This window comes from Anoplolepis gracilipes, chromosome 9, assembly GCF_047496725.1.
Source record: "Anoplolepis gracilipes chromosome 9, ASM4749672v1, whole genome shotgun sequence".
Classification (NCBI taxonomy): domain Eukaryota; kingdom Metazoa; phylum Arthropoda; class Insecta; order Hymenoptera; family Formicidae; genus Anoplolepis; species Anoplolepis gracilipes.
In genome coordinates, this window is record NC_132978.1 from 254,035 (window position 1) to 280,127 (window position 26,093).

The 26,093-nt window shown below is 34.8% G+C and overlaps 1 protein-coding gene across 13 annotated transcripts in view; it reads left to right on the top strand.

Moving 5' to 3' along the window:
* The window catches only part of Scalloped (TEA domain transcription factor 1 homolog scalloped), a 160,016-nt gene that overhangs the window by 31,642 nt on the left and 102,281 nt on the right, over window positions 1-26,093 (top strand). For 3 of the 13 annotated variants that reach the window (XM_072899240.1, XM_072899239.1, XM_072899243.1), the window contains one exon: window positions 4,674-4,764. The exons of 8 other annotated variants lie outside the window; for them this stretch is intronic. In XM_072899240.1, the coding sequence (XP_072755341.1) occupies window positions 4,740-4,764 (25 nt within the window). In that variant the 5' untranslated portion in view covers window positions 4,674-4,739. Of the gene's footprint in view, window positions 1-4,673; window positions 4,765-22,616; window positions 22,930-26,093 lie in introns of those variants that run through there. 2 more of the 13 variants (XM_072899244.1, XM_072899237.1) reach the window with 2 other exon arrangements.

Sequence of the window (26,093 nt, forward strand, 5' to 3'; positions counted from 1 at the left end):
ATTAGATTAATCGTATTTGCAAACTTTTATTTTATATAAAAGATGTTTATTTACGCATCCGAAACTTACGTGAACATTTTGTTTATTGGCATTAATTATGTTCTTTTATTAAACCAACGAACAGCAATTAGTGACGCATAATTGCTCCCCTTTTAAGTATCGCTCGTCGAGTGGAATCGAATAATCTCAACTTAGTCGTAATTGAAGTCATGTTTGAGGGTGCTGTTAAATTGTAACGCTAATTGTAATTGCTCCCACATGGAAAGAGGGCATTAAATGGAGAACGCACGGAAACTAGAGCGAGTGAAATTACGAAATGCAAGCGAATTATAGTATAATGCACCGTGACAATGCTGCCGGTAAAAGCATAATCTCTGGGGAGATTTTTTAACGTAAAAAGAAAATAAAGGAGAAAAAAAACAAAATGAGAGAGAGAGAGAGAGAGAGAGAGAGACGCGGTTTTACGCGCCGGCGAACACGGTCTCTGCAGAAACGCGCGCGTCGTCCGTAGCGAGTGAAAATAAAAAGGTTTATGGTTGTTTCGGGTGCTCTATCTTTAGGACCCACATATCATGGCACGCACACTACCTACTATCCCTTTCTCCTCTCTCCTTCTTTTTCTCTGTATTCTCTCCTCTCTTCCCCGCGGTCTCTGTGCCTCGCGACTCTCCCAGCTGAACCCTCGGCTGAGTTATTTCGCGGCTAAAATAGTCGCGCGAGTGCGCTTACCAACTAAAAGGCGACTCGGCATCGCGCGGTTTCAACGCGCCAGTAGAATGCTCGCTGTCAAAATAAGAACGGATATGTCCAGCCCTTAAGGTTTCCCCAAGACTCACACGTAGCGCCCACGTAATTATAGCTCGTACTCTGCTCCAGCGGGGCAATCTTGTAGAATCAAATGAATATTTCGCACATCTTGTCTTTCTCTCCTCAATCAAGAAAATCATACGTATTCTGTGTATCAAAAGTAATCAAAAATAATTTTCTGAATAACAATAAGAAAGAGATGTACAAATATTCATAATATTCGATATAATTAAGATCATAATTTTTTTTTTTTTTTTTTTTTTTTTTAATTTTAATTGAAACTATTTTTGTGAACGATTATTTTAGTCTGCATTTGAAATGTGTCCATCACTGTACTCGATGTGCTAAATATGTAAGAGTATCGATAACCCATTAAATTTAACTGTCCGTCTTTCGCGACGTAATTGCGTCGTTTACAACGGCTGACGTATATCGTCGGCCGTTATTTCTGCGCGTTACGCCGTCGTCGTCGGGACTCAATAAGAGCATGAGCGAACGGTCGCGATCTATGAATGAATTTCCGTAATGGTGGGGAAGTTTGGCAAGTGGTTTTAAGCACCGTCAGAGCAGAGCCCAACGCGCGGCATGATAGAAATGACTTCCCCGCTATATTTCGCCTTCTGTCCGCGCTCTCGAGTCGAGCTCTCGGCTTCTTGGCTCGTGTGCAATTTCAATTATCTTTGCCGGGTGATGTGAAGACATGATTCGGCGACTTGACGTCTATCTGGCGATAACTGCGGAAGGTCGGAGCGATCGTGATCGATCTTGCTATAGGAAATTGTGAAATTCTAACGACTCGAGCGGTCAACATCGGCCTTCGCATGAATGACGATCATAATTTTTACACTGTCAGCTATTGCGCTTAGCGTCACGAGGGGTAAGGCATTCTCAATTTCCAGAGAATCGATGACTCAACAAAGTAGAGTTGTTATACGAAAAATACACATAATGAGTTTTTCAAATTAGTTAATTAATTTATTTCGGATATTTTCATCTAACATATGTTGATAATACTTTTAATTATCAAAGCTTTTAACTTTCACTTTAAATAATTTCATTGAGTTTTATAATTAATTTTAATCTATATTCTATATTGATATGTTTATCGCAATGTACCGTTAGAAATATATATATATATATATATATGATATAAACAGTAATGATGATAACTTGAAAATCAATTTTCTCTGTCTTGCGGCATTTTTGAATAGGAATGAATCACACGATCAAATTTGTCTTCTCTTCCCATGAGTTACATGACTTTGTCCGGCGAGCAGAGAAATACGACTCAGACGCCGACTTGGCGCTATCGAATTTCACCTCGGAATTTTCCCCTCTGCCGTTTTAATAGAATTCACCGGGGACCGTCTCTCAATTATTCATCGAATACGCTTTTCAAACTTTCTTTCGTCTTTTCGTGCCACGTTTGTGACATGGCGTTACTCAAGAAAAATTAAGAGAGAAAAAAAAAGAGAAAGAGAGAGAGAGAGAGAGAGACTGCGATTCACGCTATTGGTGAATGATTCACGACCGGCTAATCTTCCCGTGGCCGCGTTTACCCACCAACGGGGAATTATTACTCGCGAATAATGGCGACGGCGGTGATTTGCTTCGCCAGTGTTTAAAGCGGAGTTAAATATTTAAATCGACGAACACAGACACGCGCCCACGCTCGACGCCTACCCTATATATCCGCGCGAATCACCAGGCGGAATGTATCCATCGCTGCAGCTGTCGCTTATTCGCAATCGTACGACGTATGATCGCTCGATCGCGAACAATCGCGTGACGTTAACCATGATCCAAAAATTGCTCGTTTATACGCTACGATTTTCGAACACGCCATTTGTGTATACATGGATGATCTAAAACGATGAGAATAATCTCAGATCGTGTCTACAAACATTAGTTAAAATTAACTGATTTTCCATCCCTTTCTAATTCTGTTTTTTTTTTTTTTTTTTTATTTTAAACTTTGGAAGGGAAAAGGTAATTAGTCAAACCTTAATCGTAGCTAATAACTAATAAATTTTCGGCAATGCTTGGAAAAACCATATAATTTTTTAAAATTATAATAAAATTATAATAATAATAAATTAATAATAAATTATAATGTAATAATAAGAAATACGCAACATAATATAATAAAAAATATTAATAGAAAAATGATTTAAAATTACAGAATAACTTTATTTTTTTTTTTTTATCTTTTTTTTCAGCATAATAGTTTGTGTGACAAAAGAAATAAAAAGTAAATATTTTTTTTTAATCTTTCTTGTGGCTTAACTCTATTATTTTCAGCACTTTATGTGCTTGAGTCTGTGTTCATTCATTATGCGACATGACGTAAGAATCAACGGGTCACACACTGCTGCGATAACGGCGACCGCTTGTAGAATTTATTTATAAAATGAACAGCAGCAGGCAATAAATTAATATGACTTTGTAATTCTTCGTATACTTCCTGGTGCTTGATAATAATGCGATAAGATTGCGCAAATTATCGTTCGCTTTCTGTACGAATTGAATGAAATGTATTTTGAAATCTTGCGATATTTCATTCATACATATTTTTCAGAGGTATATGATAGTCTATACTATATCATCCAGTAAATTTATGTATACGAGTTTTTTTTTTTTTTTTATCTACTAAAGTTAACTCTAAAGAGCAAAAGTTATCGTATTTGAAATACAAATGATATTATAAATAAGTAATTTGCATACGTAAAGTTGTTTTGAAAGATATGTTAAAATTATAGTTAAATAATTAACACAACAAAAAAGATAACTTTGCGTGTTTTTCAAGTCAAACATTTTGATAAAAATATATGTGACTATAAAGCTGACTACGAGCAAATAAAAAAAATTTCAAGAAATTTATAAAACTTTTTAAATGTTGTTTATTAATACCAATACTATAATTATTTGATATCATAAATATTAAATTGAAGGCGCAACTACATTTTAATAAATTTTGATCAATTTTATGAGTTATTATTTTTTTTTCAAATATTATTATAGAAAAGTATTTAAATCTTAATTGTTTTGGATTTATCATTTTTTCATTTTTATAAAGAATTTGCTCAAAAATTATAATATATTGAATATTTTTCAACTCCCTTTCTTCCTTTTTCTTCTGCACATTAATAAAATTCCTTCCGATGTTTGCGCTATCGTTATCTAATTAAGCTTTTCACAAGCGATGACTATTAATGACTTACAATAAAATCGATTAGTTAGTGAAAAGAGAAGAAACATGTAATTAATTTTGATTCGACGAAGCACAGAGTCTCGCATCAGTGCTCTGGCCGGCAGCCAAGCGTAGGCGTTTACGAGAAGTAACAGAAAGATGCGTGTTACGTCGTTCCGAATTGGCGGTTTCTTTCATTAATCGACTGGAAGGAGGAGTTTCTCGAGAACTTCTCCCCCGTGATTCACAATCGATCGTCTTTACTTGGAGATTATAGGAGGCACATTGCCACGATATGTTTGAAGAAACGCGATAAGTCACTCGGAATGAATTTAAAAAACAGCAAAATTTAAAGACACAGAGACATCTTCATTTATGATGTAACGATTCGAAGAAATGAAAAATAAGCGCAATTTTTTATAAGCGTAATAAAATTGTGAATGATTTAATTTATATCTGGAATTTACATTTTTTAATTACGTTGTAAACGCGAGTAAAATTCTATGCATAATGAAGTAAATGAATACTCAAAGTGAAATATTTATTAATTTTTTATGTATAAAAATATGATAAATACAGCACGAAATACGTCGTACACTGTACTGCTAATTTCATAGATTATGGAGATGTAATTTGCAAACGTCAATGTTAACCACGAATGTTTTTTCTGTTTCAGGTAAGTGCATCACGTTTTCCAGTCTGTTTTGCCATCGTGCGTACGTATATGTAAGCGACATTGCGTATGCGTTCGACGGATACGATACCAGGTTACGTATGCATAATAATCGCATTTACCAGCTCTCGTCGGACTGCTCGTAGATATACAGTTTTAATCTTTCCGCTTTTTGCTCTCTTTCTTTCTTTCATCGTTTCCTAGTTTTCCGCGATTTGCATTTTTCATAATTAAATATCACACAGTAAACAGACGCGTTACGTTCATTTTTCCATCGCAATTTACGACTGACTTTTTATTATTCCAATTCTTCGAGTTCTCGACAGACAATGAATTAACACTCTTTTCGACACATATTAATCTTTACACATTAAAAATATAGATATTAAGATGTTGTTTGTTTATGAAAATTTTTATAGAACTTTTATTCTATTTTATATGTGTAATATTTGCATTTTTCATAATTAAATATTACATAAACAGACGCGTTACATTCATTTTTACATCGCACAATCTACGACTGACTTTTTATTATTCTATTTTTCGAGTTCTCGCCAATGAATTAACACTCTTTTTGAAACATATTAATCTTTACATTAAAAATGTGCATAATATTAAGAAGTTTTTTTTTTTTTTTTATAATGATGAATTATTTTATGAAAATTTATATAGAACTTTTATTCTATTTTATATGTTTAATATTGTTATAAAAGGATTATTGTAAATATAAGCCACGTTTCAGATGAAATTATCTTTGTTCATATTTCGTATGTACACAAAGAGGAATTAATTTCAAAGAACTACGTATAAAGAATCAAACGGTGAACTCATTTCTCCTTCGTGACATCTTCTCGCTAGGAAATCGTTAGTCGCGTTATCCGCCAATTTATTGTTCCACGGATTAATTCATTCCGCGCTCCTTGTTCGAGGATATTATTCACGCCGTTCGGGCAGAGTGGCACATGTATTTTTGTTCAAGAGACGTTATTACGTAAATCGTCGTAGATACCGGGCAGAAAAACCTTCTTACAAAATGCAGTTACGCATTTAAAGCATCCGATGTTCCCTTGTTGTTGTTACTACCAACCTACGAGATCCGCTATGATTTATATCGCGACTTCTGCGAATTACGCAAGACGCGGGAAAGCTGGAGGATGATAAAGATAATTTTTGTTAGTTGGAGATGTTGGAGAAAGAGAGACAGTCGTGATGTACACACACATGTGCGGCGCTTTTGTACTCTTAATACCGATTCTTTCGTAATACAATTTGCACAAAGTCGATTAAATCTTTATGCAAAGTTCCATCTCGAGTTCCTCATACTTCCTTTCACCTACGAATAATTTGTTTTTTTTTTTCCCCCAAGACGCGGTTAAAATCTTATTAAACCAGAAAAAGCAACTGCGAAAGAGTTAGAGAAAAATATATTATAAACAATAAATTCCGAAACGATTGATTATAAAGATTAGGAATGAGATATATAAGTACCTCTACACATACACATGTCTTAAAGAAAGAGATGTGCTTGTCTCATCATAAAGAGCCGGCAATAATATTTCAAGCAAATGGTCGCGCGAGTCTCAGGCAGATAATAAACGATAATTATTGCTCATGCTATCATTATATTGCTTCATATATACACGGTGACTGACAATAAAGCGTCGTCTCCTTCTATCTGAGGCACCAACGATTTTTCTGAGATTTACTCGCGTTGCACTCGGTCACGTTTAGCCGTTAACGAGCTTTAAACGTTTACAATTCGATAAGAGATCCGCGCTCATCGATCTTTCTCTTATTCACTCCCACGTTCTTGAATTGACATGCTTCGCGATTACGGAAACGCGCTCTCGTGCCTCTTCTTCTGTTTTTATTGCATGTTGCCTTTAGAATTTTGATAAATCTCTCTCTCGCGCGAGCGAGCGCGAAAGTGCAACCTCCTCGATGAATTTATTTGCCGAGTTTTGCCGAGTTTTGCTTTCCATGTACGCGGTAGTCTTAAAGTATAAATTAGCCGCGATAAGAAGGTACTCCTTTGTCGGCTCGCTCTTTGCGTAGCGTTGCGTGTTATGAATAGTCCCAGAGGCGGATCAGCAAAACGTAACGAAAAATTTATAAATAATAATTAATTATGTTTTTTTACGATTTATTTTTTCCTATTTTTTTCCACAAATTTCAAATTTTTTACATTGTATTTTTTTGTAACAAAAGAATGAATTAAAATTTTACTCAAGTTAATTTTATAATAATAATATAAAAATATTTGTCACTGCTCGATATTGATTTTAATTTTGACAAAAGAAACAATTGTTTCAAATTATCACGAACAATACCTCCGTATTATTATTATTATTATTATTATTATTATTATTATTATTATTATTATTATTATTATTATTATTATTATTATTATTATTATTATTATTATTATTGGAGAATTTTTTTGAGATTAATTTCTTAGAAATTAAAGTTTCAAAAATTACGACATGTTTTATCAAGAAGAAATCTATAAAATAATTTTAGTTAGATATTTCTATTAACTTTTTATCTTGAATAGAACTTTACTGTAATATTTGCTTAGATATACTTTATAGCTTGTTCCATTAAAAAAAGTATATTAACTGCGGCCCTGAAAAACCATATCCGCTTCTAGTTTCATCCACTAGTTTTCTGCTCTATAGAATGTGTGTACTAATACACGTTGCCAATACATGTGTTTGTGCGCACCTCCCACTGCCTCCCAGTCGAAAGACACTTGATCGTACAATACTCGAAGGAGTCGCCAGACCGTGATCGTTACACGGGTAGGCGGTCGTGTAAAAGAAATTAACGTTCGTCCTCTAACTACGTTTTCACTCTTAAAATTCGCACTTTAAATCAAGATGAGGAAAAAGCAGTTACTTTATGGCACGATTCTTATCCTAAGCTAAAATCATAGCAACTCACGTTGTGTATCATCGGCGTTGTTGCTTAACGTGTCAATTTGCTAATCATGTAAATTGCCCGGCGTTTCCTGTCGCGAAGTGTTAAAGCGCACGAAATTCCATAAAAATTCTACATTTTACCGTTAATTTACGTGGCGTCAAAAATCTGATAAATCTGTTGGAATACTCAGATTTAAATTGCATACAAATGAGATAGAATAAAAATATGATTTATGGAGATTTTTGTATTTATAAAACTGTTACATATTTAGCTGAATAAAATGATATTATTTCCAATGTATTACGAAATTGTGATAAATTAAATTATTTTCCGCAAGATGTGAGATAATACTTTTAGAGCAAACATTTGTTTTCAAACATTGTTTAACGTGCTTGAATAAGGTTATTTTAATTTCTGGCTACAAGTCTATAATAACTTTATAAAATGACTTTCTAAAATTAAATTTCTTAGCTAAGAAAGACTTTAATTTTAACCACAACGTTTAATTATATATCTTTTCTGAGGCTGAAATAAAGTTATCCTTAAGAAGCCATGATAATCTCATTTATGTATTACAAGTTGGAAATAAAGACAATTAATTATTTATGAAAAGGTATTTTATAGAAATATTATGCACGAGAGAAAATTTTCTATTCGAGTGTATCTGAGATTAACTCTGATACCTTTACAAGAAGAGCCATTTAAAAATAGAAAAGCTACAGAATTATTTGATATTAAAGAGAGATAAATTTCTAATAATAATTTCATAATATGATTCTATGGTTACTAAATATTACTAAATATACTGCTAAAAGAAAGAGAGAACGAGAGGATTTTTTAATAGATCTAGTAGATTTTTTAATAAATATGTTTCAAGTATTTTTTTTCTTCCTAATGCATAATTTTTAATGTTCAATATATATGCACATCTAAATCTAGTATTTTTAAAGTTTTTCTTTAATTTATCTAAATTAAAATATCGCATTCAAACAACATTTAAAAATGCAAATTTAAACGGTATTTAAATTTTTATTTATAAACTTGTTTAAAGTAACGTCTCTCTAATTATTTTAAGCATAATATAAATTGTAAATGCGTTTCAATTTTTCTTAACGATCGAAAAAAATTTCTTCGTGCTATTTTCAATAGTTGTGTTTTGACGAAAAATAAAAATTTACTTTTATTATTATATTAACATTAATTTTTCTCAATATATCGCGTTTCTCTCGACGTACGCATAAATATCACGACTTTTCTAATTCGTGTAATGATGTGGAAACGTTCATGTGATATATAGTCCTGATTCATACTCATATTTCGCCGGCTGATACGAGCCGTGGTCAGTCGAAGAGAGCGACGGTGGCGACTGAATTATTATCATGATATGCAATCGGGAATATTTAATCGACGAGAGAGTCATGCACATTTGTTTGTGTATGTCTCTCGCGGCGAGAACGATCGGCCAATCGCCGCTGCCGCCGCGCCGGTCGGGACGATAAAGCCGGAATTGATCTGCGTATTTGTAAACCCGCACCGCATCCGCGAAGCGCAGGTCAGCTGGCTCATAACCCTTCGGTCTGTGTTCTGCCACCCCTTGTCCATGTTGCGTAATCTGTGGGCTTTTAGCAGTCATTTCGGAATCTGATTTATCGGACAGTCCGCACGCACGCGCTACAAGATTACGCGAAGCAACGGATAAGACATATCGCATTTTCCTCCTCGGTCTCCTCGTCCGCGATAATCACATTCCGAAAATATGTTTTAATGTAAAAACCTGCCCGTTTGTTTAAAAAAATTAGTATTAGTAATTGCTAACAAATTAAAACAAGCATCCGAAATTATGTCTTTTGACTTCTCGCGTCATCTGCAATTCTTTCAAATGCAATTGTTCAGGGATATTTTATATCCCGGAAAAGTTTCTCTGTCTTATATCGGACTTTAAAAATTATTATATGTCAAAGAGTTGTTAAGCTTTACAATTGATTCGATAAAATGAATTTTTTTTACATGAAAATTGATAGAGATAACATTTAGAAAAAATGTCTTATGTGAAAAATTATCTAATACTCTTAGGTCAAAAATATTAAAAATAGTCAAAAAACTATATTTATAGCTATATATTATTTTTTTCATAATATTATTTTTGTTATTATTATTTTAATTAATAATAATATTTTTATTATTATTTTAATAATGATATTTTTAAAATATTTTTTAATAATTATATTATTTTTTTTTAAATCCGTATAGATGTGTGTGTATATGTATATATATAAAAACGCGTTAAATTCAACATATCGTGTGTAGCTTAAAATTTTGTATGCAGCTACGTTCGTATTTGTGTATACAATTCATAATTCTAGACCATAGATATTTTTTGTAGAAAAAAGCTTTCTAAGACCAATAGTTGTATACCTGTGCCCGAAGATACCGTCTATGTTCTACGTCATCGTTTACTTAATCATAGCTTAATGACCATTTCTAATCTTTCTGACTGGTCTTTTCTGACTAATCTCCTTTTCCCTTTTTAACGGACGAGGCATCTATTATATTTTCCAAGTATATGTGCATGTACATGATACTGAAACGAGATATCGTATATCAGTGCTATAATAAATCACCAGAAACGTCAACAGGTAGAAGACGCCGGGTTCGACTTTCTGCAGGTTTCGACTTATACAATAAGTTCCTTCAGGATTGCACTGACAATGAGTACGTTGCCGAGATTTGTCCGCAAGCGATCGTCTACGAGACAATTTCAGGACGCGCTGATATTATTTTATAGTTCAATTCTCGCGTAAGATTATTCCTTCTTCGGCAATACACATTTAATAGCACGTAAAGTTTTAAATGTCTAGACGAGATATTTTAGTATCATGATTTTAATATAATGTTCATCGTTTTAGTTTTATTTGGAGTTTAAATGCGTCACTTTTTTGAAGTATATACTAATATATATTAAATATAATGGCAAGAGATAATTTTAATACAAAATATAATACAATAATGCGCGCACATATATGCGATAATAATTTTTCTAAATGATATTAAAAAACCGGGATAATATAATTTTGTAATCGTTATTGAATTATTATTATCGACGAGAAATTCTAAATTTAGAAAACTAAAAGAAGGACAGAGAAATAAATTTTAGATTAAAATAAAAGATGTAGAGAAAATATGGAAGAAAATTTAATTATTAATTTTAAGATTTCTCTAAATGAAACTGAAAAGAATAATAATTCATAAATTAAACATTAATGAAATATATCATAATAAATTTAAGATATTTATGGGTAAATTGTTGATGTTATGAAAATTATAAATAAACCTAATAGAAATCAACTGCATATCTATTATAACATGGGAATATGAACGGTTTCAAGGAATTCTAGTCGTTTATTATAAGACTGTTCAATTTAAATAAGTAATAATTGTCCGTGGCGGCGCGACGTCGCCTCTCTAGTCTCGGTAGATGAACCGTCACCAGAAATAGTCACTGTTTTGTCTCCCGATCGCGGAGACCGTCTGCACTCGGAGATTCTCAACACGCTTCTCTTTATCGTCTATTTCCGATCCTCTCTCTTCCTTTCTCCTTTCTCTCTTTTCTCGCGTATATGCCCTGCCCTGCCACTATATCTTCTTTCCACTTGGTAAAAGTCCGTAAAATAAAATGTCCCCGCAAAAATGTGAAGATACACAAGTTAAAGTGAGAGAAGGAACAAATCGCGTTGGATAGATTGCGAATCGAAAACAGAAATGGCCGTCGTGCAATTTTTGCCGTTTTCTTTTATCTTTCTTTCAGACGAAACGAACTACGGTTGACAATTTTACCAGCGAGTGAATCTCTTGTTTTCTTTTTTTTTATCGATTTTACTATTATTAGTTTTTTTTATGTACATAGGTATAGCAAAGTGTTACTGTTGAATAAATTATCATATACAACTGGAAAATACTTGTTTCTTGTTATGAAGCAAATTAATCTGCAAAGGTAATCCTGCGTCCAATTATATTGTATGTCAGGTAAACTGGTAAAAAAGAAAATGGATAATTATACATAATTATAACACAAGCTCTTTTTTGCAATTAATACAATCTATTTAATATCTGTTATTTGCAAATTAACTCCTTTCTCGTAAATTATGTCACATGCTAATTATTAGCCATCTATACTTATCACACATCTCGATTTATTTGATTTCCTGATAAGCATCTTGTAATCAGCATGAAAAAGAGGGAGAGAAAGACAGAGAATTTGATTGAATAAAATTATTATTATTATTGAATAAAATACTTGTACAAGAAACTATTGTTTCGCAGCATAAATGGAGATTCATCATCGCTTATTCGCCGGGCAGAGATATCTCGTTATCAGGAAACGTGTTTAGAAAATGCATGAAATACCGTCAAAAGTTATTACTGCAGTTATCGTGAAATATCACCGTTGCAGCGCATACGCAATAAGAAATCCGCCACGATACAGTAGCCGACGTCATGAATAGCGACGTGAGTGCAAGAATCCTTTCTCCCTCACAGCCTGCTGCACCTGATTGCATAAACGTCGTAACCGGCAACTTGGTGTATGTGTATGTACGTGTGTGTAGATATATCTGTATGTTGCTCTGCACTACCGCGCAACGTCCTGAAATGCACTGACCTTCTATTGTTCCCCAGACAAATCACCGCTCGCGATGCTTCTCTACCACCGATTTACCGACGAAGAGACAGAGGAGAGGATTTGCCTCTTCGTGGCAAATCTCGTCTCGTGAGAGACAGATAGACACAACAAACAGAGAGAAAATGAGAGAGAGAGAGAGAGAGAGAGAGAGAGAGAGAGAGAGAGAGAGAAAGCCGCGATTACATCGCGATGCATCTTGACCTTTTTCGCGGCCCTTGCAAATGTCATTAAACCGGAGATCGTGACGTTCCGTGCTCGAAATGGGCCTTGAGGCAAGTGATATTTCTTCAGATCGAGAGACGGAGACATCGCTTTCACACGGAAGCAGACGTGTAGAAAATAAGCGGAAATATAGAGTAAAGTAAAATAATTGCGGAGGGTGTCAAATTAAAAAAAAATTTACTCTTCCATGTCGAATGATTTCGAATTTATTTGTAGGTACCCTTCAATCTTACGGGATATAACATATGTTTTTTATTATTAATTCAATTAATAATTACTATTTTAATATATTGAAAAATTATTGAAGGTAAATTTTACGAAAATGTAATTTATTATAATCTTTGTTCTGGAATTTTTAAGTATAGTCTTTACTTGAGCGTATGATAGCAATTGCGTTTTAGCGTTCTCATGTACATTGCAACGTACGCAAAATGTACGTAGATAATAGAATACGTGAAATTTGCATAAAACCGCGTACACGTTGGTGGTGCAATGATACGCATGACGACGAGGGAAAGAGATGGTTACAAAGTAAGACACTTGTAGATTGCAGTTAGCGTTGCCGCGGTTAAGCGCATTATACACGCCTGCGGCTCATAACGCTCCTTTCTCTTTCTCTCTCTCTCTCTCTCTCTCTCTCCTTTCCTTCACTTTCTCTCTTTCTCCAATGTTTTTTTTCTCTTCTTTTCCTACATTACATGGGTCTCCAGAGGAAAGATGTCCGGAAAAAAAATAAAAGTCGCAGCTGAAGAATATTTTACATGACATTTATCTTGTTTCAAGAGATTTCCCATTTTATATCCTCAATTTTTTATCACTTTGCAATTATTAAGTTAATCAAACATTGCTGGATTATATTCGTCATATATCAATATAATTTTAAATCATATCTTCTTCATTTTCTGAGAGAAAAAAGTAAAATATTTAATATAACACTCACACAGAAATTTCCGGACACATAATAAAGTAGCTTATTATTCCGTATATTAATATAATTTTAAAATTATATTTTCTTTATTTTTCAGAACAAGGGAATAAAATATTTAAAATATAATTCAAAAATTTCCTCTTATATAAAAAAAGTACATGTTTTTTTTTACATTCAATTTAAACTCATGCTAGAAGTTGTATATATGTGTGAAAGGTATTAAATTTAATTTTTATCAATCTATTTTCTTCCTGGAAAATTCTCACACAGCAGGCAGTGTATAAACTCACACTTTTTTTTTTTTTTTTATTTCACATAACTGGAATATTTTTCATCAGCGTGGCCCTCTGTGCGTTCTTCTATCGTAAACTGTCATTGTTTTCATATCGCAAAATTGTCGCAATCGCGCGAATTCTTTGTCGTACAATTCGTGTGCGCGATTTCGGTCGTTTCGTTCCGATCTGTCACGTAAAAACGTATATCTTTTATAGGTTTTATAAAAGCCGAGAATGTAGACTCAAATCGTATCTCGTGTTCGTGAAACGTGAAACAATGCGATACAAATGCACGGCGCCAATCGGTCGCCTGTACCTGGTTTTTACCTACCGTTGTCTCACCTATAAATCGGTCAAAGTCTACGTTCCTTTGTCCCTGACTGAATCACATCTATTGTATTACCATTGGGTCGTGCCTATCTCAGCTGGACCCACATTTTATGGTCATTTAACAATAAACCACGTATTAAACCGCTTTATTTATGCGTGAAAATGAAATTATTATGACGATAGAATAACTATAATATAATTCGCATTTCAAGTTGTGTACAGTGTAAAAGTCATTTCGCGTTCAAATTGTCGAGCTTTGTTTTCGACAGATATCAAAATCCGAATCCACATACAGAGATTTAGGGGAAAAGCCAATAATTCACCCGTACGATATTTGTTGTTTATTGACAACAGGTACAGAAAGCCAGATAACATCGTTTTTACTCTTTTCAGAAACATGTGGGGTTCTGGTATCGTTTAATGTCAAGCGCACACATTTCAAAGTTTCTCGAAAATAGCATTTGTAGTTGAATATTTTTGTTATATCTCTATTTTAACAACAAATATATATTGTATATATATATATATATTTTTTTTTTAGTATAATTAGCACGTAATAATCGGTAGCTTCTGATTTGGAAAATTGCATTTATCGGAGATGTAAAATTTAACAGGCACGATACCACAAACTGAAACGTTTTTTTACATTATTTATTATAATATTTTAATCTAAATCATCGCGTTTATCGTCGCAAAAAATAATTTTTACGTTGTATACACGATTAATATACTTTTCTTTAAGCAACTTTGCGAAAAATTACATCTGAATTTCGAACGTTCATGACGTATATATTTCCGAGTATATATTATCCTGTCTCAATTATCGGCAGTCAGCAATCGTCTTATTTATCGGACACCCGATACAGTTGCTACTACGAAACGCGCACGCGGCGCGACAAAGTGACGATTGAGGATACCGAGTACCACAGTTTGTCCTGTAGGATCTTGGTACGGCAAGAAGAGGACGATGCACGGAGGGAGATGGAGAAAGAACAGGTAGAGAAAAGTGCTGACTGCCCGCGGTGATGGAGAAGGGACAGGAAGGAGGTGAGGAAGAGGCTGGGGAAAAGGGGATTAGGGGAGGGGGACAGAAAGAGTGGCTGAAAAGACACCGGCGCTGAGAGCGAAGATGCACAGAGAGCGTGGCTTTATAGCTTAGAGAAAGGAGAAGAGAAGGGGGAGGGGGAGGGGGAGAGAGAGAAAAGGGAGGCGAACCGGTTTTCCGTATCTCCGATGACTCATCTCTCGCGACGACGCAGCGTCAAGTGCATTTCCTGGCCTGGCTTGGCGCATCTCGAGCTAAAACCTAAACCTAAACTCCCCCCACCCCACCAACTACGGACGAACATCCGCCGCGTGCCCCCTTCTTTCATCCCCTCTATCCCGGCCACGCTCATTTTCTCCGCTCTCCTCGCCGGCACCGCCGAAGAAAGAGTGCAGCTCAGTGGTACTCATGCATGTCTAAAGCTCGCGGCACGATTTGTTCACGATTTGTTTGTTAGTCATTTATATAGCAGAGAAGAAATGTGAATTCGATTTTCGCGATTATTTTTCTGAATAATGTTATTCATTTTTATACAGACATATTCTCTCTCTCTCTCTCTCTCTCTCTCTCTCTCTCTCTCTCTCTCTCTTTTTCTTGTCGGAGAATTTTAATTCGCAAAGAGAAAACAGGCAAATCGTTTTCTCCTTAGAATTAAAAAAATTTTTTTTTAACGATAGATATATCTCGCGTACACACACACACAGACACACGTACGCACACAGTGGCAATAACGTCGAGTTACGCGGAGAATTCGCGCGAAACGGCCTTTTACAACGGAAACGGTAATTTATGCCGCGCTAACGTTCTCGCAAAGTTCAAAGTGCAGCTGTACGTAACGTGTGCGGCACGGAAAAAGCAAGCATTAGCTACTGACGAACGGTACTTTGACTCGCGGTGCATCGCGGTGCATTAATTAACGCTCGGCATATTGGACTTAACCTGGTTAGCTGACACATCGGAGGTAATTAAAGCGCAATAGTCACAGGACATGACCGCGAAAGTATCAGTTACAACTAGACGTTTCATTCCCGTTTTAATCACAATTTATGCAACTTGGTTGCAAAATTGTTTTGCTCGATAAAAAAAATGAAGGAGATCTTTTACGATTTAGCTATGCAATTAAATAATTTGTCCATGAAGAATCACATGATTCTTATTTTATAAAAAGAAAGAATTCGATTTTAAATACCTCCAAAATGTAAATGACATGACATACACATGAGATTAATTTCCTCTTTTTTTTTTTAATTATATATCCTTCAAAATACACGTTGAGAATAATTTTATTTTTTCTAATAAAATAAAAAATTTATCAGAGAATCGACGATTGTCGCATGTAAACATTGCACATGTATAAATAATTAAACGTAATATGTGGCATTGTGTGTTTTGCGAACGCAAATTTATTTTCCCGGCAACTCGTCGACTTTAAATAAAAAGCGAACCGTCGTGGATCATTTGCTGCAGGATGAAGGAGCTGCCTCAGGAGGAGGAAGCTTCCTCCGCGCGAAAGAGGCTAGGTGAAACACTCTGGCAGTTTGATTTATGGCCGACGTACCGAGTTATCGCTTTGCCAATAGTGGAAATCGAGGAGAAGGAGCGCGTTGCGAAGTCGAGGGCGGAAGAAAAAGGGTATAGTCGGAGATGAATCGATGAACGCGCGAGCGTTCTTTACTTCCGCTTCTTTCGCGATTGCTGTTTGATCATTATCTTCCTCTTCTTTTGGATTTTTTATTTTTTATACTACAAAGATAAATATATTTATAGTATCCTTTAATTTATTTCCCAAGTCAGTTTCGAATATATGTACTTATCTCGATTAAAGAATCCTTGTTTGAGAAAAGAAGCTATTTAAGTGGAAGCTGCAAAGATTAATTTAAGAGAAATTTGTTTAATAAAATATTTGACAGAATGGAAATAATATTTCCATATAAATTTATTTTTATTGTTCGGAAAAACATTTTTTGTTACATATTTTAGTTTTTTTTTTTTTTTTTTTTTTTTTTTTTTTTTTTTTTTTTTTGTTATGTATCGTGTATGATAAATTTGGACACTGTAATGCTTTTTCTTGGAAGAGCTTTTCAAACGTTAACTAAAGCGTAGCTTTTATGGAGCAAGAGTCACGATTCAGGGGACGAGGGAGAGGCTGTGAATGATAGTAATTTGTTCCACTTTTTTCCCCGGCGCGAAACAATTCAGTTGGGGACCGCGATAAGAGCCAATAGCACGGAGGGGAACGGAAAACGTATTTGCCATTCCAGAAACCACCCTATGTATTCATCTCCGGCCCTTCGTGCGTGGGAGCAACACGGTTCGCAAGATTGAAGTCGGAATAAAATACGATGGTAGCAAATAAACTCCGTGCTGTGCGCTCTTTTTCTGAATTTTCATGTTTATTCAAATCACGCATGTACATGAATTGCGAATGATTATAAATTGCTTTAATTTTATACATCAATCGAATTCAGTTTTTTTAAGAATATATAGATTTCAATTGATGAATATTTGTTTTATTTAAAGAAGAGTCTTTTGAGAAAAATTCGTGCAACCAACATAATTCAAGGCAATTATTTTTTATGTAAATTAATATTATCTTATATATTAAAATATAATATTTTTTCCAATATAATTTTATTTGTTGTATTTCTAATGTTATTATCTAAAATAGATGTTACAATTAATGACAATAGAAACTGAGTGAAAATAACGCTATTTTGCTCTCTCTCTCTCTCTCTCTCTTTATCCCCTTTTTCTCTTTCTCTTTCTTAATAGCCTGCATTTAACGAACGATCTATCTCGTAACGGAATTGTCATTCCAACTAGGATGGAGACCGGAGATTGCTTCGTAAATTCTTTTAATACTCGGCCTTTCATTCAATAAAAGTGCAGCCTTGGAGGGGTGACTTTCTAGATCGCAAGAGGGTGCCGAGCAACAAGTGTGATTCCAAGAGGATGCTTTAGGATCGGTAGTGCTCATTGTGGATTTATCGATCCGCTGCTTCGCAGCTATTCTCGTATTCGAATGAAAGCAAAACGCCCCGCGACACAATTCGTTCATGAATTCGTTCGGCGATTTCTTTCATCGCAGATAAAAATGATTAAATCCTATAAACGGACCTTTCGTTTCTTTTTTATCGCTTTCCTATCGCTATGCAACGCGCATCAATCGTAATTGAAATCTATATTGATCGTGATTTAATCATGATTATGAAACTTCCGGTCGTAATTTTTTGGCGAATTTTTTAGGAAGACGCGAATAAATGTGAATAATAGCGCTTGTGGAGGTGAGATAATTGTCTGTTATTAATATATATATATATATATATATACGGTGGCGTTTTACTTTTATGTATATGTATACATGCCACATAAATCGACACGACCCTTGTACGCGTCACACGGTCGCTCGCAATAAACTCATGGCCGCCGCAATAAGGGATGTTCCCGGCAAAAGAGAGCGAAAAGCACTGTCGAGGGTGCAGGATCGTAATCCATTTCGTCACCCTTATATTACGAAGGACGATACGTTCGTGACGATTCGAGACCCTTCCGGTTTCTCTTCATTTCATGAAAATTGCCCATTGGATTCAAACTTCTTTCAAAGATTTTTTATGCCACTCTCGGAAAATTTGTTTCGATGATAATTGAGAGTTACACTTATCTTTTAGTAATTGGAAAGGAAGAAAATGTAGCATGCGACAAATTAATGAGTCTTGATATTTTAATAAAGAGAAATATTTCAAGTTTCTGAAATCTATATAAACAGCAGTATTTTTTCTAAAAATTTTTATTAAATTATATATGAAAGAAATTTTTTAATTCTTTTTTTTTATATATATATAAATTTTATAATATTCTTCCCTCGAGGAGAATTTATTTTTGATTTTAATATAATTTTAAATTGATTCTCTCTGTTTGCTGAGTTTAAGCCAAAATCTCAAACGCGCAATCAAATGCAATCAAAAGAGGCGACATATTCTCACCGACGTGACTTTATTGCTGCAAATAAACGCCGCGCGGAACATATTATCGATGGCCAAGCTCTCACCTCGCCATGAACCTGGAAATCCCGTCTCTCGCGGAATTAATTAAGGTGTGAAAAATTTTGTAGCTTCCCTCCGGGAGTGCCTCCGTCTCGCCTCCTATCCTCTCTTTCTCTCTCTTTCTCTCTCCCCCTTTTACTCTCTTTTATCTCCCTCGTCGTCGAAGGAATTTTCAAATATTTCCGGGCAGACGCCCGATAAATTCTCGGCGTTGGAAAATATTTCCGATAGCCGACCGACAATCCGCCCACCTTGGCCGACCTCCTACGCGAGAAGAGGCTGCGAAACGGTCCTGGGAGACGCATGTACACACACATACACACGACGTACGCGTCAGTCGGTTTGAATTTAAATTTCACCGTAGATAAGATAAGTCGCGACAAGTCTTTAGAGTCTTCTCTCGCGCGTGTGAATTCGCGCGTGAAAAGGAGCAACCCTAAGTAGATACTTAAGTGTGCGTGTGCGTACATACGGGTCATGCCACTCGAACGAAGGATCAAGAATCTCTCCAGCTTGATTTACAATTCCACCCTTGACGGCAGCTTCCGTTCGCATCTCTTTGAACGGACGCGGCTTTGTCTCTTTACACGAGCGACGTCGAATTTTAAATAAATCTCTCATCCGCTTTTAGAGCGTGTCGAAGTTCGCCAACTTCGAGCTCTTTCGAAGCATGTAAAAATATGTCGTGGACTTTAAATATTTCTCTTTTATATGCCCGCACAGTATATTTTAAACTTATCGAGAAATATATCGTGGCTGTCGATTTCTTCGAATCTTGAGTTGATCTTCCTTTTCTGAGAAATTTTCTGAAAAAAATTATTTTTTTTTTTTTCATTTTTTTTAATGACTTCTAAAGCACTACAAATAGTATAATATATTATACTGTATCAAAGATAATGAACACGTTGGATTGATGTTTTTAAATAATAATTTTGCTTATTTCATTGCAATTTACAAGTGCAATTGAAAGACAAATACAAATTACAATTACATTCAATCAATAATCTACATTTCAGACGCATATTCGTTACTTTTAACAAAATTTGAGCACGTTAACTGTAAATCATTCTATCACTAGGTTTAGATTCATTAGCGAAAACTACATAATTAATCGGTACGTGAAAGCGCTATTTACAGAAATTTTATTGCTTTTTTTTTTTTAAAGTACAGACCCTGTTAATTAATTTCTATTCAAACATCACGATATAACAATTTTTCCTATCGGGCTCGGTGTCATTATATTATTTAATGTTATAATATATAATAATATATAATAAATACATTAAAAATATCTATTATATACGCTCCCTACGCTTGTTATGTCGCGTATTCTGGTCGCATAAACTGATACGCCATTTGCAAATTAATTTGTTCAACAGTGTGGTTTTAATATCGATGCGTTCATCAAAATTCCCAATAACGAGCGCTTATTACAGCTGATTTTCTCCCACTTTGTTGCGGCAGATCTGTCACGTTTTGTAATAACGTGAAACAAATTGGATGGAGATAAAGCGCGTTTATTACCAACGCGATTTCGTCATACGATGAATCATTTTCTGCAAAAGTGTCGATCGTAATAATATTTCACGCGTTGCGCGTAATAATAATAATATCTCGTATCAAGTGCTCGAGCTCGTCGATCACTCGATACTATTAATAATAATCGCTATCGCAATCGTAATATATCTGAGCAACATCCTCTGTGTACGCATCGAGATGCATCTTCGATCGGCTAAATATAATTATGGACACATTGTGTACACTTCGAACGATTACAACGTAGTACAAATGAATCACTCCTCGCTTGGTCGTTAACGTTTCTGCCGCCATAATCACAGTAGAACGGCTTTTCTTACGTCCTTGTAATTGCATCTCGTTACAACTGTTTGCTGCATTATAATGCATCGCGACTAAGTGCAATGTTGAAAAGATCAGCATTCGAATAACCGCAGGGTCATAAAAAAATACATATGCATAATTAATATTAGTTTTTTTTAATACAAGCATGTGCGTGCAAGTAAATTATAATCTTTATAATTCTAATTAATGTCGGAACATGTAATAAAAATACTCAATAGTTTGTAAAAAAATACAGATTATTGAAATAATAGTTTTGTTTAAATAAATAATAAATTATTTGAAAATTTACGTATATATTTTCTATGAAAGAAATTTGATAGGTAACAATATACAAAAAATTATTGTTGAATAATCGCTATAATCGCTATTTTTTAAATTAAATTATTATATTGATGATTAATTGATAAAATAGATTTAATTAAAAAAATATCAGGAATTCTTATTTGAAATAATATTTTAAGTTTTCAAACTTGTATTAAATATTGAGATCTTATTTCTATTCAAATAAATATTCAATCTTTCAAATTTTATTTACATAACAAATAAAATAGTAAGAACAGTGACAAAATATGCATTTATTTTGAAAGTAATCATTGTTTGTGTTGTAAGAAATAAATAAAATGAATAGGAAGAGATAGCATTTTAATGCTTATATCATGAGAGAAATAATTACTTGTGATACTATTAACGAGGAATACATATATTTAAAATATATTTTTATTTTGCAAGATTAAAATTAAATATTTCAAATACTGTTATAATTACAAAAATTAAATATTATTTATTAATTGTAATTTCATCTTCGTAAATAACGATTCTTCACAGAGAATCGATCGATTAATGTCGATTAAGCATCTCAGATTCGTTAATTACAGCGCAAAAGCATATTACGTGGTTTCGCAAATTTTCGCTCTCGTGAAACCGATTTCAGTACGTGATTCATGGCTAGCGCGCGGCTTCACGCACGTGTGCCTGGCATACGTCTCTCCTCTCTTGGCGCTCGGCCAAACTGCGAGACGTCGTCGTCATATATCGTCCTTCTCGGCCTTAATTATCGGGCCCGATGCGTCCTCGTAAATTTACCAAAGTTCATTGCCAGTATACGGTGGTGCACCGTGAATTTCTCAACGATATTCAGATTGTGCGCAACCTCGCAAACGTTGCCGAGACTTTATGTAATCTACAAACCTTGGGGAATTTATACGGGACATGAAGTTGCTCGAAAAAAAATATCGCTCTTGTCTAATTACTCGGATATATCAATTTTAAGATTGTCAGGTCACGGGACGTTTTATATTAGTTTGGAAGAGAGACAGATGATATTGAAACAGATGTGGTATAATTTACAGATAACTAATTCAATGATATCACTTAGGTCAAAGGTTGTTGAAGCAAAACGCAGTTATCTTACATGTTGTTTAAATAGCGTAAATGTGTGATTTATATGTGCAATGATATTTTATGTCTTTATTGTTAATTATTTATAATGTAAAGATGTAGAATGTCATATTTTCATGTCTTGATTTTTTTATCTCAAATAGAAAAAAAATCATGAAAACCATAAAATACATATATCTAGATAAAATTTTGATTGTAAACATCTTTTTTTTTATTTTTTTTTTTTTTTTTTTTTTTTTTTTCAGTTTTTAATCTCTCTGCAAATTTTTGAAACGAACATTCGGAGAATTTAAATTAATTTCTTTTTCGAAGAGTACCTAAAAATCAAGGATATTATCCTGATGCACAACAGAATCCGAAGATATAGGAGGATGTACGGGCATCAAGGCAGATTCATCAGCGACGCGGTCGACGCACGTGATTAACCAGCGGTCAGACGGATGCAGCGATGAGGGGGATTCAAGTTGTGGAGAGGGAGAGGAAGGAGGGGTGACTCGATGTTGAATAGGATGGATGTACGCTTGGGAGGGAGAAAGGAGCGTTCAGGAATCGACTAGAGTGAGTGAGTGAGAGAGAGAGAGAGAGAGAGAGAGAGAGAGAGAGAGAGAGAGAGAGGGGGAGGGAGTAAAGGGGAATTAAAAGTAATCACGCTCATATTTACGTGGCGTATTGCCCGGATGGTCTCGCCGACCGCAAAAATGCGGCTGCACGCGAGTCTCGCAGGTGCACGTGCGTTTGAACAGGAATTGACAGAGAGGGTACAGAGGGCATCGGCATGAGAGGAAGGGAAGGAGGAGCACGTATCGAAACGCGTAGGAACGAAGAACGCGTAGTTGTGCGTTGCATTAAACGGTCCCGCGAATAGACAGCGAAATTCAGAGGCAAAGGGACAAAATAGAGTGGAGCGAGGCTCGCGGAGAGATTTTTCCGAGCACCCTGTATACGCAACATACCACGAATGCGATACAATGTGCGGCTAACAATGTTGCTTCGGCGTTCACGCTGGGAAATCCGCTTCTGGGTTAGCTTTCGTAGATAGCTCTCTTCGAGTCGAGCGGAATTTTGCCGACCCGGCCGGCGTTTGCGTGTCTAGTTTGTTAATCACGGATCTAATTTCTCTTCGAATGTGTTAAGCGAACGGGTTTTGTATGTTTCGAGCAATTTCGTGTACTTGTTTTAGATAAAAGCCGGGTTATTTGATAAAAGCGTATTTCCCTGCGTAATAATTTAATAATTATGGAGAAGTAGAGTAGGTTGCGAGAAAATAAGCGAAATATATCTCGACAATTAATTTGTGAAAATGATAAAAATTTATATAACTTATATGATTTAATTTCTTTGCTCTTGTTTTATTTCTAATGCTCAGGAATAAGATTTTCGCTTCAATCTTTGCACGTTTTTTCCACCGAAGAGAAATTACCTCTCATAAATGCGATTCAAATTCTAATTTCAAATAAAGCTATAATTTTTTACAACATAATGAATAATTAATAGACTTATCACGTCATTCAATTTACAGTAAGAAAATCATTAACTTTTTTTGAAAGTAAAAAATAAACATTCTCTCTTTTCTTTTTAAAAATCGCATTATCTTGCTTTTTTCTCTATTATTCTAATATCCTTTAATTTTATTTTCTAATGTGTTAAGCGAACGGGTTTTGTATGTTTCGAGCAATTTCGTGTACTCGTTTTAGATAAAAGCCGGATTATTTGATAAACGCGTACCTCTCTGCGTAATAATTTAATAATTATTATGGTGAAATAGAGTGGGTTGCAAAAAATAAGCGAAATATATCTCGACAGTTAATTTAGAATTTGTGAAAATGATGATAAAAATTTATATAACTTATATGATTTAATTTCTTTACTCTTGTTTTACTTCTAATGCTCAGGAATAAGATTTTCGCTTCAATCTTTGCACGTTTTTTCCACCGAAGAGAAATTACCTCTCATAAATGCGATTCAAATTCTAATTTCAAATAAAGCTATATAATTTTTTACAACATAATGAATAATTAATAGACTTATCACGTCATTCAATTTACAGTATAAAAAAATCATTTTCATAACTTTTTTGAAAGTAAAAATATAAACATTCTCTCTTCTTTTTAAAAGTTGCATTATCTTAGCTTTTTCCTCTATTATTTTAATATCCTCCATTATATATAAAACGATATGATCACTCTGGATTCATCTAGGAATAATCATTAAAGCGCGGTTCGCCATTGCGAGATGGCGGGCTGTTTCGAGTGGCAATTAACACGAAAGTTAGATGTCAACGACTGTATCTCAGGGTGTATCCGAGGTTGGTTATTGCGGCGCATGTTCGGTTGTTCCGTAACGACTCCCCGGATCCCATTCGCGCCTGTATCGGCGCACACGCGCCACGCACACGCGCGATCCCGCAGGAGAGCTTTGCGATTACATATCATTATTCCGCATGGCTACTCGAGCTCTAACCTCCGAGCTATGTTTGCAACTGGATTACCGTGTACGCTTCTCTCCCTCTCTCTCTCTCTCTCTCTCTCTCTTTGTTCTGCTCTTTCTTCCCTCCTCTCTCCTTTTACCCCTTTCCTTCTATGCGCGCGTTGTTTCTCATGCCCTCTTCCATCTCTCTCCCCCGCTCATCTCATCGCCTCTCGCTCTGCCTTTTCCACCGCTCCTCCCCGCCTCGCTTTTACTCCGCTTCTACCATTTCGCCGACTCTAATTATTCGCCGAGTCCGTTATGGGGCTCGCATTCTCTCCGGCCACGCGTTTTTGACATGTTGGACGATGAAGTTTTATGGAGTCGTATACGTCATTAGGGGGTAACTCTCTGCCCAAGAAAAGTTTGCAAAGTCACGCAATGTCGAGAATGCGAATCGATGAGCAACAGAATCTCCTGAATATCGAAAGTGGAGAGTTGACGAATGATTTGTTGTCAGATATGTCAAATGGCACTTTAATCTTTTTACTTTTTAATACTGCCAAAAATTTATTATGTAATATTATTGTAAAAGAGAATTTATATTTGGCGGAATGGAAGTTTATGCATAGGGGATAACAAACGAGTCGCGCGTAAAATATTGCGGAAAAATAATAATAATTATATTTGACACGTATTTTTCGAAATTCCTCGTCCATATTCTATGGATTTTTGTTGGTAATAAAAATTATCACGTTTCTGATAAATTAATATCGTATAAATATCGTTGGCAAACATCCTGGTCAATTTTACATCATTTCGAAATTTCTAATTCTAGTTACATCTTTTCGTGTAACGCCAATGACCCTCTCGTCATTATCGTACATCAGCGAACATTATGACGGTAATGCAAAAGTCTACCGGCAGTCACGCGAACGAACGATTTGATATTGGCTTCTGCGAACGTTCATGTCTGGAATCTCGATACATTATATGTGGATTTGATCGTGTGTCGAACCGAACACATTAGTCACGTAAACTTCGTATTCGCATTCTCGGCTTGATGTAATGAGCAAAAACATAACCAGAACCTCAATTTGATTATTCTAATCTGCGAGATGCAAGAAGACGAAAAGTCCTTAATTCGAATTTAAACCAACATTTTTTTTTCGCGATAAATATGCAGGTTTATACAGATGTTCATGCTTTGTACATGTATATAATTTAGTGAAGTTTTATGATAATTTTTATTATTATTATTAATCGGCGAAAATAATTTTATATTTTTTTAATATTGATCTATTTATACATATAGG